The sequence below is a fragment of the Anguilla anguilla genome, chromosome 5 (genome assembly GCF_013347855.1).
Source record: "Anguilla anguilla isolate fAngAng1 chromosome 5, fAngAng1.pri, whole genome shotgun sequence".
Lineage (NCBI taxonomy): Eukaryota > Metazoa > Chordata > Actinopteri > Anguilliformes > Anguillidae > Anguilla > Anguilla anguilla.
Window position 1 is genome coordinate 50,371,889 of NC_049205.1, and position 12,956 is coordinate 50,384,844.

At 39.3% G+C, this 12,956-nt stretch overlaps 1 protein-coding gene across 2 annotated transcripts; it reads right to left on the minus strand.

Moving 5' to 3' along the window:
- Positions 1-7,616: 7,616 nt before the first annotated feature.
- On the minus strand, positions 7,617-12,334 carry LOC118227183 (CD209 antigen-like protein C). Of its 2 annotated transcripts, XM_035417377.1 has the most exons (6): positions 12,138-12,334; positions 9,697-9,813; positions 9,327-9,590; positions 9,044-9,207; positions 8,471-8,607; positions 7,617-8,070 (listed from the first exon to the last, which is right to left on the minus strand). In XM_035417377.1, the coding sequence occupies exons 1-6, from the start codon at positions 12,211-12,213 to the stop codon at positions 7,923-7,925; spliced, it is 906 nt and encodes a 301-aa protein (XP_035273268.1). In that variant the 5' UTR covers positions 12,214-12,334; the 3' UTR covers positions 7,617-7,922. The 2 variants fall into 2 exon arrangements, with proteins under 2 accessions (XP_035273268.1, XP_035273269.1); XM_035417378.1 differs by lacking the exon at positions 9,697-9,813.
- Positions 12,335-12,956: the final 622 nt, after the last annotated feature.

The window sequence follows — 12,956 nt, forward strand, 5'->3', positions numbered from 1 at the left end:
AATTCCCTTCTTTGAGGTCAAGAATGCCATTTTCCGGCTGGAGCGCCCTCCACCACTTCTGCCTGTGAGAGTATGAGGTGTTTGAGGAAAAACAATATTTTATGTGCTGCAACATTCAAAGTAAATGTGAATATAGATATAAATGTGGTACTAATATGTACACATACTTGATCGATTTTAATGGAGGGAGAAATGCTGTTTCATATATAATGGGTTTGCTGTTTGTAATCTCCCTTTTCTGTCAGAAAAGGATTGTGTCTATGATTTATTAGTCTTCATTTAAAATACGATAGAGCATCTCTGAAGAGTTATAAATGCTACTATAAATATATCACGATTCCCAAGCATTGCCAGTTCCATATGTCTCTCTATATGACATGGCATCTGCTACATATGCATTTAACAAGTAATACAATTCCAGCTCACAATGTTCATCCTAAACTGTTTTTTTTAACACAAACACACCCTTAAAGTTAGCCAGGATGTTTAACTCCACATGGAAACCTCATCGAAACAGGAGTGTTTGAAGATACAGCCTGTATATTGTGGTATTGTATGATGTCTTCATCACAGCCTGTGGAATGTCTTTTTCTGACAGACCTCCAACAGACTTCCCAGAAGGCTATAAGGGCTCAACTGCAGGTCAAGGGGAAACCACGACATCAGCAAGACATAGTTCAGTGAAGAGCTCTGTGTATTTACAGTGCTGTGAAAGTAAAATTTTTAACTTGCAGCCTAAAGAATTTTGTCACATGATTGATCACCTCCTCCAGAACAGCCAGTCTGAAAACAGTTAATTTATATCTTCCCATTGAAGAATTACAAATTTATTTTCATAAAAAGTTGATTTCTCAAAATATACAATAAATAGTAAATAGTAACACCAGAAAATTATAAAATGTTTCTATGGAAAGTAGTTGTTAGCATGGTATTGATTGTTGTGGTTATTATGTCCTACATCCCTATTTATTGGCCACTAAACACGAAAATATTCCCCGGTTGTCCTAGTTGTTCTGAATTAAACAACTGCCCAAGCTCAATGGCAGTGAATTTAGTGAGGCAGTGAAGAGATTAGACTAAATAAAATTTATCACTTTCTGGAGAGTGCACAAAATGTAATTCTAGTGCATGTCCATAAGATAGATACTATTGTTTTTACTGGCACAGGCTTCCTCTCATACATTTCACCTACAGTAAATTTGTCTTTTGTATGTAGCATGACATGGCCCAGATAAGAAAACTGTGAGTTTCTGTTCTGCTGGTCACAGTTGGTTGATTGGCAGTTTGTGTGGATGGACACCAAGTGAAGGAACAGTGATTGTGTTCATGCTTGACAGTTTACATGGACTACTGAGAACAGACATAAAGGTGCGTGGGGATGATGATCAGAGACTCAGGGGGTCCAACAGATTTAGCCGCACGCTCCGCTACTCTCAGAAGAAGACAGGCGCCAATTGGACATTATGGCAGGTGCACCTGGCCCTCTCGCGATGCCGACTGGTGCTGTCAGGCCACCACTTGTGCCCACACAGTGTGACTCACTGCCCCCAAGCATTGACCATCTGACCAGAGAAGCAGCACTAAACATTAGGCCAATAATATCCACGTCTTGAGCCGCTCGGCCTTTAGCAATTATACCCCACAGTGGGGCATGGTGGGTAAAACGCGTCGATATCTGGCACTCAGAACAGGAACGCGGCCCAGTCCACAAAAAAAACAAAAAACCCACGGCATGTGGATTCCATTTGCGGTGTGAACCGTCGCTCCACGTGAAGAGCAACGGCCGACTTGTCGCTTTTGTCAGGGGTGGAAGTGCGCCAGATCGGACACGAACGGGGTGGGCGGGAGGGAAGAAATGTCGGGGGCGGATCATGAAAGATGCAAGCAATCCATCTGCCTGAACTGACTCCGTCGTAACCCATCTTGCAGACAAAGGGGGTGAGCACTTTATAAGAACAGCTCTGTCCAGGGCGGACATCAGCATGAAAGCATCTTCCTACTTTTCCTTTTCTCATGGATGCCACCCCTACTGGTCCATGGTTCTACTGTCCTTCACTGACCTTGAAGAAACAGAGAAATGCTCTGGGAATGAGAACTGGGCGGAGTCAACAAACCAATTTAGAGAGGAGCTGTTTCTGGGTGCTGGTGTAGGGTACAATTTCCCTAAACACTGTACAGTATGTGTATCTAACAATGCGCAATGGTATGGTGTATTTTAAAACAGGACTTTGAGACAACACTGGATGTATGATTAGCTAACAGATGTGTTCCCTTTAAAAGAATGACAAATATTTATTATTTGTATTGTACAAAACATGTAAATTACTAGGGTTAGAGTTTGAAAATGACCTTGAATGGTCACAGAACACCATTCAAGGTAAAAATGTTCTCCGTTGCATTTTTATGTGGTATTCTGTTGATGAAGTAATTTCAACGAATCAGTGCCATTTAAATAGAATAATGAAGAGGTCATAACAGAGATTGAGAATTTGGTCAAGAGTTGAAGGCAAGAACAGTCCAATGTAACTACTGTACTAGCAACTGATAGGTCATTAGCATTATAGTTGCCACTATCATTCTCTATGTTGTGACCAGGCCTTTTATACAGTAGGCTACTAATATCAATTTTGATAGCAGTGTAGTGAACTTACGATTACTCTTCAATAGTATCTGTCAAAGTTAGAACTGTGGAGAGAGACTCTCATTAATTCACTACAGTATATCAAATCTTTTCATTAGCCTCCAGTTCTGTTACATTGATATGCATCAAGTGCAGCATACTATTCCTCTCCTCACATTTCAAGGCTTTCACCAAGGACATTGACATGTTTTTAAAAAAGATTAATCGCTGGCTGATATTTTGATGACTTGCTGGACTTTGATGATGCAGTGCATCTTTTGGGCTTTCAAACAACTGTACCTCAGCTTGATGAAGCACAATCTTTCAGAACAAAGGCCTGTCATGGCTTTAGCCAGCTGATTCCTCACTCCTTCTTTTTCCTGCATCTTCCTGGCATCTCTATTTTGTTGTGGTAGTTTTAAAGAAATTGAATATATGATGTTATCAAAGATCAAGGTGAAGACACTGTGAGGCATTTTCAAACATTTCTAAGGCCTAACTTGTCTAATAAATCTTGAGAATTTCAAGCTGTTTGTTTCCTTGAAATAATTGACTGATACACAAATAGCCCAAATGCAATACCAAGAAAATTTTCAACACCATCTACAAAGTCTGCCTGATACACTTTTTCTTTCTGTATTAGCTATTCATCATTATCATCATTGAGTGTGTGACTTTTGTTTATACTCACTCACAAACACATGCACATACATATATATGTGTGTGTGTGTGTGTGTGTGTGTGTGTTGAGAGAGAGAGAGAGAGAGAGAGATAGAATATCCTCTACACCAGCTGACAGGTTCATTCACACAAATGCTAAATTTGTATATTCAGCAATATCCCCACGACAAGTCCCGTGTACTGGAATAAAAGGGAAAAACAATCAAAGGTTGGCAGAAAACAAAGGATGACAGTGTTTTCCCCAAGTCTCTTACCTTAGGTCAAAATTGCTAACATGATAGCACCATTACCCCTGCCAGCCTGCAGACCCTGCGGGGACTTCTCAATAACCCGGGGTAGTGGTTTATGGCTATTACTTTCAGAACAAGGCCCTAATGATGTAAAGGATGCTGGGAGGTTGGAAACTAATTCAAGCCAGAGGCCAATCCTGAGTATAACATGAATCATTTTGAACGGATTTACGCAGGTGAGGGAAATGCTATATATTTTCTCAGTGGGTTAAATTGAATAAACTGTTGTATGTGGGTTGGGCAGTCAGCAGTGCATTGGAACAGGAGTGTTGCAGAAATATTTTGTGGGTCATTAAAAATTAATTATCCTATTTTTAGCATGTCAAATTATGCAGTCTCAGAAAAAAGTGCCTTAAAAGTTTCAAATGCTTGTCACTGAGGAGGTAACACAATTTTTGTTGTTTTGGCTCTGTACTCCAGCACATTGGATTTGAAATAAAACAATAAATGACAGATTAAAGCACAGACTGTCAGCTTTACTTTGATTGTATTCACATCCATATTGGGTAATCCGTGTAGGATTTACAGCCCTTTTAATAAATTTCCGCCCCATTTTATGGGAGCCAATTAAAAGTAAATGGACAATTGCCTACTCAGCTGTTTCTTGACCAGCTGTGTGTCTTTGCATCATTAGTTCATGCACAAGAAATCAAACAAAAGGACTGGAGTTGATTCTATGTGTGGAATTTGCATTTGGAGTCTGTTACAGTTGCGTCTCAACATGTGGAGCAAATATGTGTCAATGACAGTGCAGCAGACCATCATGAGGCTGAAAAATCTGAATAAATCAGAGACATAGCCAAAAAATTGGGTGTTTCAAAATAAACTAGTTGATATATTGTTAGGAAGCAAAAATGCACAAGTCAGCTCAGCAACAGCAAACAACCCAGTAGATCATAGCAGACCACTGTAATGGATGATCAAAAAAATATTTTCAATTGGGAAGAGAAACCCCATTTCAATTGTCGAACAGATCAAGAACACTCTCCAGGATGTAGGCATAGATGTGTCAAAGTACCGTGAAGAGAAGACTACACCAGCACAACCTCATAGTGTTCATCGCAAGATGCCAACCACTGGTAAACCTGAAGAACAGAATGGTCAGGTTGGAATTTGCTAGAGTTTGAAAGTATATTTTTTTTAAACTGTGGAGTTCTGGAACAGTCGTATGGACAGATGAGACTAGTATTAACCTGTACCAGAGTGATGTAAAGAGGAAAGTATGGAGAAAGGAAGGAACTACTCATGCTCATGAGGGGCAGCTTTCTATAGTGTCACAATCTATGGAGGTAACACATGCAGCCTGTGTCACAGGTAGTATTATCTTCCCTGGACCAGATATGCACCCTCCATTAGATAACTTCCCCTGACAAGCAGACAAATCCAATCAATCACCTTGTCCTTGTAAATACCTGGGAAGTGACGACTCACCTCAGACTCAAAGCTATCAAGTGCAGATGTCAACAGAGGGTCATGGATTTCTGCTTTGTGGGGACTCCTAGAGATCATGTGTAACTGTGCACAGGGCATGGTTTTCTCCTGGTACATTATATGTTTATTCATATGAGGTGCATTCATTTGTACCAGACTCAAATTATGAACAAATTAAGATTATCGACCAATTTAATTTTCAAAACATAAAATAGTTATAAAATATGTATTTTATTACACATTAATATTTATCATACCACACAAATATTGTAGAAGTGATTCAGTTGGAATACCACAGTTTTTTCTGTTCCCATAATGCTGTAAAGATTATATCATCATACTTACAGGCTACTTTTACTGTATAAAATGGTTTTAAGGGCGTGAAAATGCAATGTTTTCACAGTTATTCACAAGAAACATTTTAATAATGCTTATTTTCCTCCTGCGGACTACATAAACACGTGAATAACGGGACAAACATGAAGCTTTCTTGAAAACTGGAACATTTAATTGAGTCCCTGAAATGTTTGTGTGATGTGTGCACATCATACCTTCACCAATTCAGTGCGGTTGTAGCCTGCTATCATTAAAAGGAAGCAAATTCAATAAAGGCGATTTATTTTAGTGTTATGGCACTGATATATAACATCGTAAACAATTTTGGAACGCAACCCATAATGACCAATTCGATGGGCAATCGCTTTACAATTTAATCACTGAGATGTTCCATCAATTTAGGTGCCCTTTGAACAAAGCTGAACGGTGCCTGCAAGGCATGCTCTCACTTGTTCTCAACCATGGCAGGCAGTGCGTTAGAAGAAACATTTTAGTGAGCAATATTTTGCTCACTAAAATGATCTCCCTCTCCTTTACTTGGTTAAGCGCTCTGATGTTTCCCTTTCTCTTCGCATCATGAAAGTCTGGCTCCTGGCGTAATGCTATAGTATACCACAGAGGAGAAGAACCATCACAGCTGAGCTCCGTTGAAAGCGCTGCTTGTTTCTTCTGCTCAAGCGTCTAATTGGAGGTCGATCTGGCCAATGTTCTCTATAACGAGTCACTACCTGACAAGTCTCTTTAAATTACATGCCACGTGTCAGGAAAATACAGTTCCTATCCACAATGAAAGCCCTCTGAAAATATGCTACCATCTCCAATAACTTGAAGATCATTTATTACCCTCTCTGTCTTACATTGGGGATATATCATGATTAAACAGACCGTGTGAGTTGTTTCTTTTTCACCGAACTTTCTGATATTTTGTGTGGAGGGAAAACAAAGCTCTTTGCAACTAACTGTTTTCACAGTGACAATCTGAAGTGCACAACAGGCCTTCACTCGAGCGATCAGTCAGTACTGACGCAAGCGCTTTCCGCGGGAATCACACGTTTGTAAACCTGAGTCGATACAATTAAGGGGCTTTGCTTCTGAAGGCACCATTCTATTTCTAAGTGTGAACTTCTGCAAAGCCTTTTTCCTTCCACTCCTCCATTTTATTCAGTTTTGTAGTTCTTGACAATTTGTTTAGAAATTTAAGAGACCTGGAACAAATTATTTCAGGATGTCAGCTATAGTTTGTTACCACCTTAATGGAGAAGCTCATGTTTGCTTGTGTATTGGGATAGTAGGTATACAGTACTCATTCAAACATTGTGTCATATCACAGTGTCAAATAACAAAAAATGATTCATGAAAGAAGTTGTCATTTAAATGGATATTTTAAACAGCTGATGAAAATTTACAGTCCAGAAAGGATGTACTTGGTAGTCAAGCACTTGTGTATTTGCAACTTAAAATGAAGATAGAAAATAAAACAGAGCAAGAGTTGCACCTGTACATTAGACAATAAGAGTAATGCCAGCATACAGCGCAGGTGATTTTTTTGATAAAAAAGCTACTCCAAAAGGAGGCCTTCTGGATATACGAACTGGACATACATTCTGGCACCAAGGAGCCTCAATGAGGAGTTCGATCTCACCCCATTTCCATAGGTATGGACTCTGCATCTGTGTTTGAGGTCCGTGGGCAGCCCTACAGATGTGTGGCGGTCCTTAATACGTCATCCGCCGAATGTCATCTGTGGTTACTGCTAGTGGACTTCTGAGCTCCAAAATATTCACTAATGATGTCGTTGCATTGTGCGTAACCCAAATGCTTCTGTGTTTGTGAGGGGTGACTGCGTCCGTGGGAAGAAGCCACTCAGATGTATGGATGGCCCAGCTTGATGTCCTCTGCTCTGGCGACTCAGGGACACATCTACTCCTTTACTAGCCCTCACTCTGATTGCTCTGTGTCTGTAATAATCCTGACACTTAATTGTCTCATGCAGATTAGCCAGCAGCTTTAATTGATTGAGGCTGGGCCTACCTTGTTTTAATAGATTGTGGAATGTCACAAGCTTTGAGCCTGTACACTAAAGAAGGCATAGCTGAAATGTTTGTGCAAGATGTCTACTCTGCATTTGCAAAAAAATAAAAATAGCATAATGTGAACTTTAAAAGCATGTAAAATTTTTGAGTTTGAACCATTCATTTTTTTCATTTGAGCATATTCCACTTGTTTTGACACAACGAACCAAGTAAAGGTAAACTTGGTGATTTCTGTTGCAGATTTATTTATTTAAAAGTGACAGTGCACAACAATAAACATATCAGTTGTCTGATCAATACATGGAGCGCCAGATGTTTGATTAATTTTTATTTTTTTTGTGAGTGAATTCATTATCTCAATAAATGATAGCATTCATATTTTACTCATCATAAAAGCAGTGTGATGTGTGTATTGTGTAAAGGAGTTTCTGTCTGAAATCCTGGGTTTTTGGGACTACGCTGTAATATCTTAATGCTTCAGATATAGAGCTATGGCCAATATACTTTTGTGTACACACTGTGTGATGATATCTAGGGCTCCTGTAACTTTATCTCGCATATCCATTTCAATACGAAGTCACATGGGGCGTCATTCCATGTCTTTAAGGGGATGTCATAAGGGTAGGTAGCAGCGCAGTCTTCGGAACCCGAATCGTTAGGCTCTCCATCAAACCAGTACCTTCAAACCAGTGCAGAATGGACATTAAATACATTTTCTTCCTTGCGACAGTAACTGTAGTAATGTTTCACAGTTAATCAATGGGGTCACTGACATACAGTAATTACAGAACTGTCCTCAATAAACAGTCAAATCAGGCTGGACAAGCAGCATCACATGAGACTTACTGTTACTGTCCAAAAAAACTGGGCTGTGAGAGAAAGTGTCTCCCAGGACAATCGGCTTCATTCGCTGATTTCACATGTTGGAACATTGTGAGTATAGGGCCAACTCTTGTCACATTGCCCATGGTTATTTTAAAATAATTTCATACTTCTATGGGACATGCACTGCTCAAGTTGGCATGCTGGCGTGTGTTCACCGTGTGTACATATTTGTAGGTGTCACTGACGGCTCTTACCCTTGGGTCAGCGCTGTTCCATTCAACCACTTCCACACTCCTTCCGTTTCAACATCTCTCAGTCCTATCCAGTATCCTGATGTGTATGTGTGTCCAGGGCGTCTCCTCTTTCCGTTTAAGATTCTGCTGATAAACTCCTGGACGTGCGGACACAGAACAGGAAAACAGCATTCACCTTCTCTTGCATTCCTTTCAACACTGGATCCAAGCACATCCACTGTACTCACATGGTCCAACAAGATGCTGAATTAGCATTGAAGGCACCACAAGGATACGCAAAAATGTTATATGGGCAATTGATTTTAATTATTTACACTTTTGATAAAATAATTCCTACAAATTAAATGATGAACACAAAGTAAAATATTTAATTGTTTGTATTTCAATTTCCCCACTGAAAGTTTTAGATTAATTTTGGATAGGCACTTTACATAATAAATAATAGCACTGGGAAAGTAGTTCATGGGCAGCATAAATTATATCTTCAATTTCTCCAGCTAGCCTTAATTTTTTTTAAGAGTGAAGCTCATCATTTCTCATGACTGATACTGATACAGTAATCCAGAGTCAAACCTGCTTTTCTTGGCTGTCTATCTCTGCCAGGTCAGCTCCAGATTTCTTGCACTCCTCACGACTCTGTTGCCATGTTAGCTTTTGACCAGCATCAGTTGGAGGGAAGAAATAACAGGAGGAGTGCAGCAGCTCCCATCCTGCTGGACAACGTTCACAGTTCTTTTCTGTATCAAAAGCACAAGGGAGGACAGCAAATGGTAGGGATCCATGATGGTGCTCGTGCATTTCTAACATTTGGTCATAAGTTAGGCAGAAATCCTTCCTGACCCACAATCCATCTTACCTAGTGCAGTGACACGTGTCTGAAGTTTAGTTTGCTCGTTCATCAGGTCCTTCTTGTGTTCTTGCAGAAGTTCCTTCTCCTGCCTGTCCCTGTCTCTTTCTCTCTGCATGCTGTCTCTGGCATTGACAGTTTCCTGATAGCTTGTCTGCACCTTCATCAGAACTGTAGTCAGCAGGTCATAGTTGCCTAACAGTTGCTTCAGGTTGCTGTTTGCCACTGATGAATTCTGTGACAGAAAAATGTGCTTTTCGCTGAGCCCTTTATCTGTGAAGGAGGGAAATCCAACGTTTATGCGAACTGCTTTTTTAAATACAATAGGAAAGGACATGTCCAGATAAGCCTTTTTAATGAAAAGGGCAGTCATACTTACAGCTGATGCACAGACCTATGATGACAGCCATCAACACAGCACACAGTATCCCAAGGATCATTGCACTCAGCCTGTAAATTTGATTGCTGGGCCCATTTATGTCTCTAACCATGGAAACTGGATGCAGGAATAAATTAGTATTAGTTGATCCCTGATTCCTTTACTCTGCACATTCTACAATGGGAGAGCCCACTGACTGTAGGAAGTATTGTTGGTTGATTGAGTTGACTTAGTGGAGGAATTCACCCCTTAGGACTAAGCAAAAAAACTAGTACCCCCTTATCTATTAAAATGTTCACTTTGCTAACTACTTAGCTTGCAGTGCATTAGCCAGCAGGCTAATAATAGGTATTACTGTCTAACACAGATTATACGCGAATAAGCACAGTTATGTATGTTTAGCCTTGTATCCAGTAAAGTGGATATGTCCAAATGATATCTAAACCAGAAACAGATTGACGCGGGTTTTTCTGGTCTACTGTTCTTGCCATTACAATGGTCTGAATTTAATGTGGAAAACAAGGAACACTGAGTCTACTTCTGCCTCCTCATCTTTTACCCTTATCAAACATATGGAAAATACTATAGTACCAATGTATTTTAGCATTCTCCATTCTTGCTTTTTAGTCCTTAGACCACACGGGGACCCAAACCACTCTACATCGATGAGGGGTGCATATGTATATACAGGCTAGCTGACATTTCTGTAGTTTCTGAAGTCCTCATATCATAATATTTTGGATGAATAAAGGGAAATACTGTGAAATAAAGATTTTGCCAAAAAAAAATAATAATAATAATAATAGATATTTACAAAGTGTCCAGACTTGACTTGGTCTATTTGCAACTTGCACTCACTGCAAAACATGTAGCTCCCTGTCAGCAATAACTTATAACATTTATACAGACCACTTACCCTCACTGTCCAGCACAGACTAGCTTTTATACTCTTCAGCCTCCCGCTAAAGTGGAGGGACAAACCACATTCAAATTCCCACAGGGCAATCAGTTAAACAAGCGAAGTTCACACGCGCCCCTCTTGCAAAACACAGTAGGCGCGCTTATTCCTTTAACAATGCGCGTGCCATAGCGCACCGTTTGCCAGTTGGAAACCAGATGCGTAGATCGACAAAGAGTTGAGCGTAAGTAATTAATGAAAAGCAGTTCAAATTTAAACAGCGTTTATACAATACTCGCAGCTGATCCGTGCCACTTTAATTAATTGTGTACTTATTAATTCACATATCCATGCAACAGTCATAAAATAAATGATGTACAGTGAATTATTAGAGTCCTTGAAAGTTTATTTTTAAAGTGTGAAATGGTCCGGGAGTGAAAAATGCGGAAGTGGCGGGTTTGAGCGCTTCAATGCTTGAAGGCCCGCTCATGATAATATGCGCTTCAGCACATAAAGGCGCGCTCGTGATAATATGTGCCCGCATCATTATCACACACTACCTCTAGCAACTTTGTACGCCAGTTTAAGTGAATTAACTTGAATTCACTTACAAACACGCAAAGCCCTCCAGGAATCAAATTAGCTTCCCCTACCGTGACCTCTTTTGGATAAAATTGTACAGTAATTTGGATGGAATTCTTTATCATCAAAGTGTATTTACTCATCAGTCAATCGACATTGTGTTGTTCTGCAAAGGATTCAAGGTATTTTAAAACTTGGCTTTGGATTTACTGTTGGTAAGGCAGGCTACAATGCGAGGCCCAGGAGGTCACACACTTTGACACACTTTGACTTCATGCTTAGCTGTCCCATTCAAACTGATCCACAGCATTTTCCAGAATCCAGAATTTTCTGCTTTTCAAATTAATGTCAGTTTGACATTTTCTTCAAATCCATCATTAACTTTTGCAATATTTCTACAGAACAGCTCCTCCCCAATCTGGTAAAATTAATACGGTTGTTCTTTTTGAAATTGTAGCAGTGTTAAAGTCCATTACAAAACAAACATTAACACAAGCCGACATCTAAAGCTAAACTGTATCAACTGAACAAAGTAGATAACATTGGAGAATCATAGTTATATAAAACAGGCAGAAAATATTCTTCTCCCTTGGTATACTTTAGTTGGTATTATTATTCAAATCATTTTTGAATATGCACTAATTGAGGCTTGAAGATCATCAAAAAGATTATAATAATAATACATCAATCAATAGATCACAGATTGGCATGAATAAATTCTAACTAAAAGCAAAATTTTCTACCCTTCCATTTAGTTCTTCAAATTCTCAAAGATATGCTTCCGTTGCATTTATGTGAAAGTATTTACAAGAATGAGGGGAGGGGGAGTAAATTAATGGATTTTTTTAAGACTGAAATTTCACCTAGGACTGTTAATGGGAAATATCATTGTTTGAAAAATACCACAACAATACATTCATGAGCGGCACAAATGAACCAACAAACCTTAAATTGCCCTTACCTTTGTCCCTTATTTTGGGGCAGCCATGGGGAGGATGGAGTTCATTATCATCTTCATTGGTCAGTTTATTATGCATGTCCTCAGGCTTATTCTTTGTATATACCACTGAATCCTTTGTCTTTATGTATATCTATGTCAGTATTATGGTTGTTTGTGTCTCTGCTCTCAGCATTGAGTGAGTGGGGCTGTAGTTTGTGTTTACCCAGTTAATCAATGATGTCAGCACTGGAGGTGGGCATTGCGAGTGTGTTTACATTTCTTGGCTGTGTCCATGTGAGGAATATTGCATGTTGAATATTTTATTTCTAAGAAAATGCTCTTGTATTTACACGTAAGTTTGTTTGTACTTTTTAAAATAGAATGTACATCATTGACACATTCGATGCCTGTAAAACAATCGCATTAAAACTATATTGTCTATTGTAATAATGGCTCAGATGAAGGCCGATTGTTGAAACGTTTGCTTTTGAGATTTTATGTTGAAATTTTTTTTTCATGATTCACTTGAGTGCTATATGCACCACAGTTCATATAGATAGATAGTTTATTTTGTCCTCAAGGAGGAAATTATTTTCCACAATAGGTGCATACATAACACAAACAGGTAATACATACAGAATTATACAGAAATTATACAAAATACAGGATTTACAGGAACCCTTAATAACAGGGGGTCACACAACAGAGACAAAAGACATGGATTGACACTACACACCACAGACTGGATTTCTTGTAACTTGAGAGGAGGTTACTTATATATTCTTTTTGCTAGACCTCGGTGTCTCTTCACTTGTAGTTTACAGACAGCACATTTTCCCC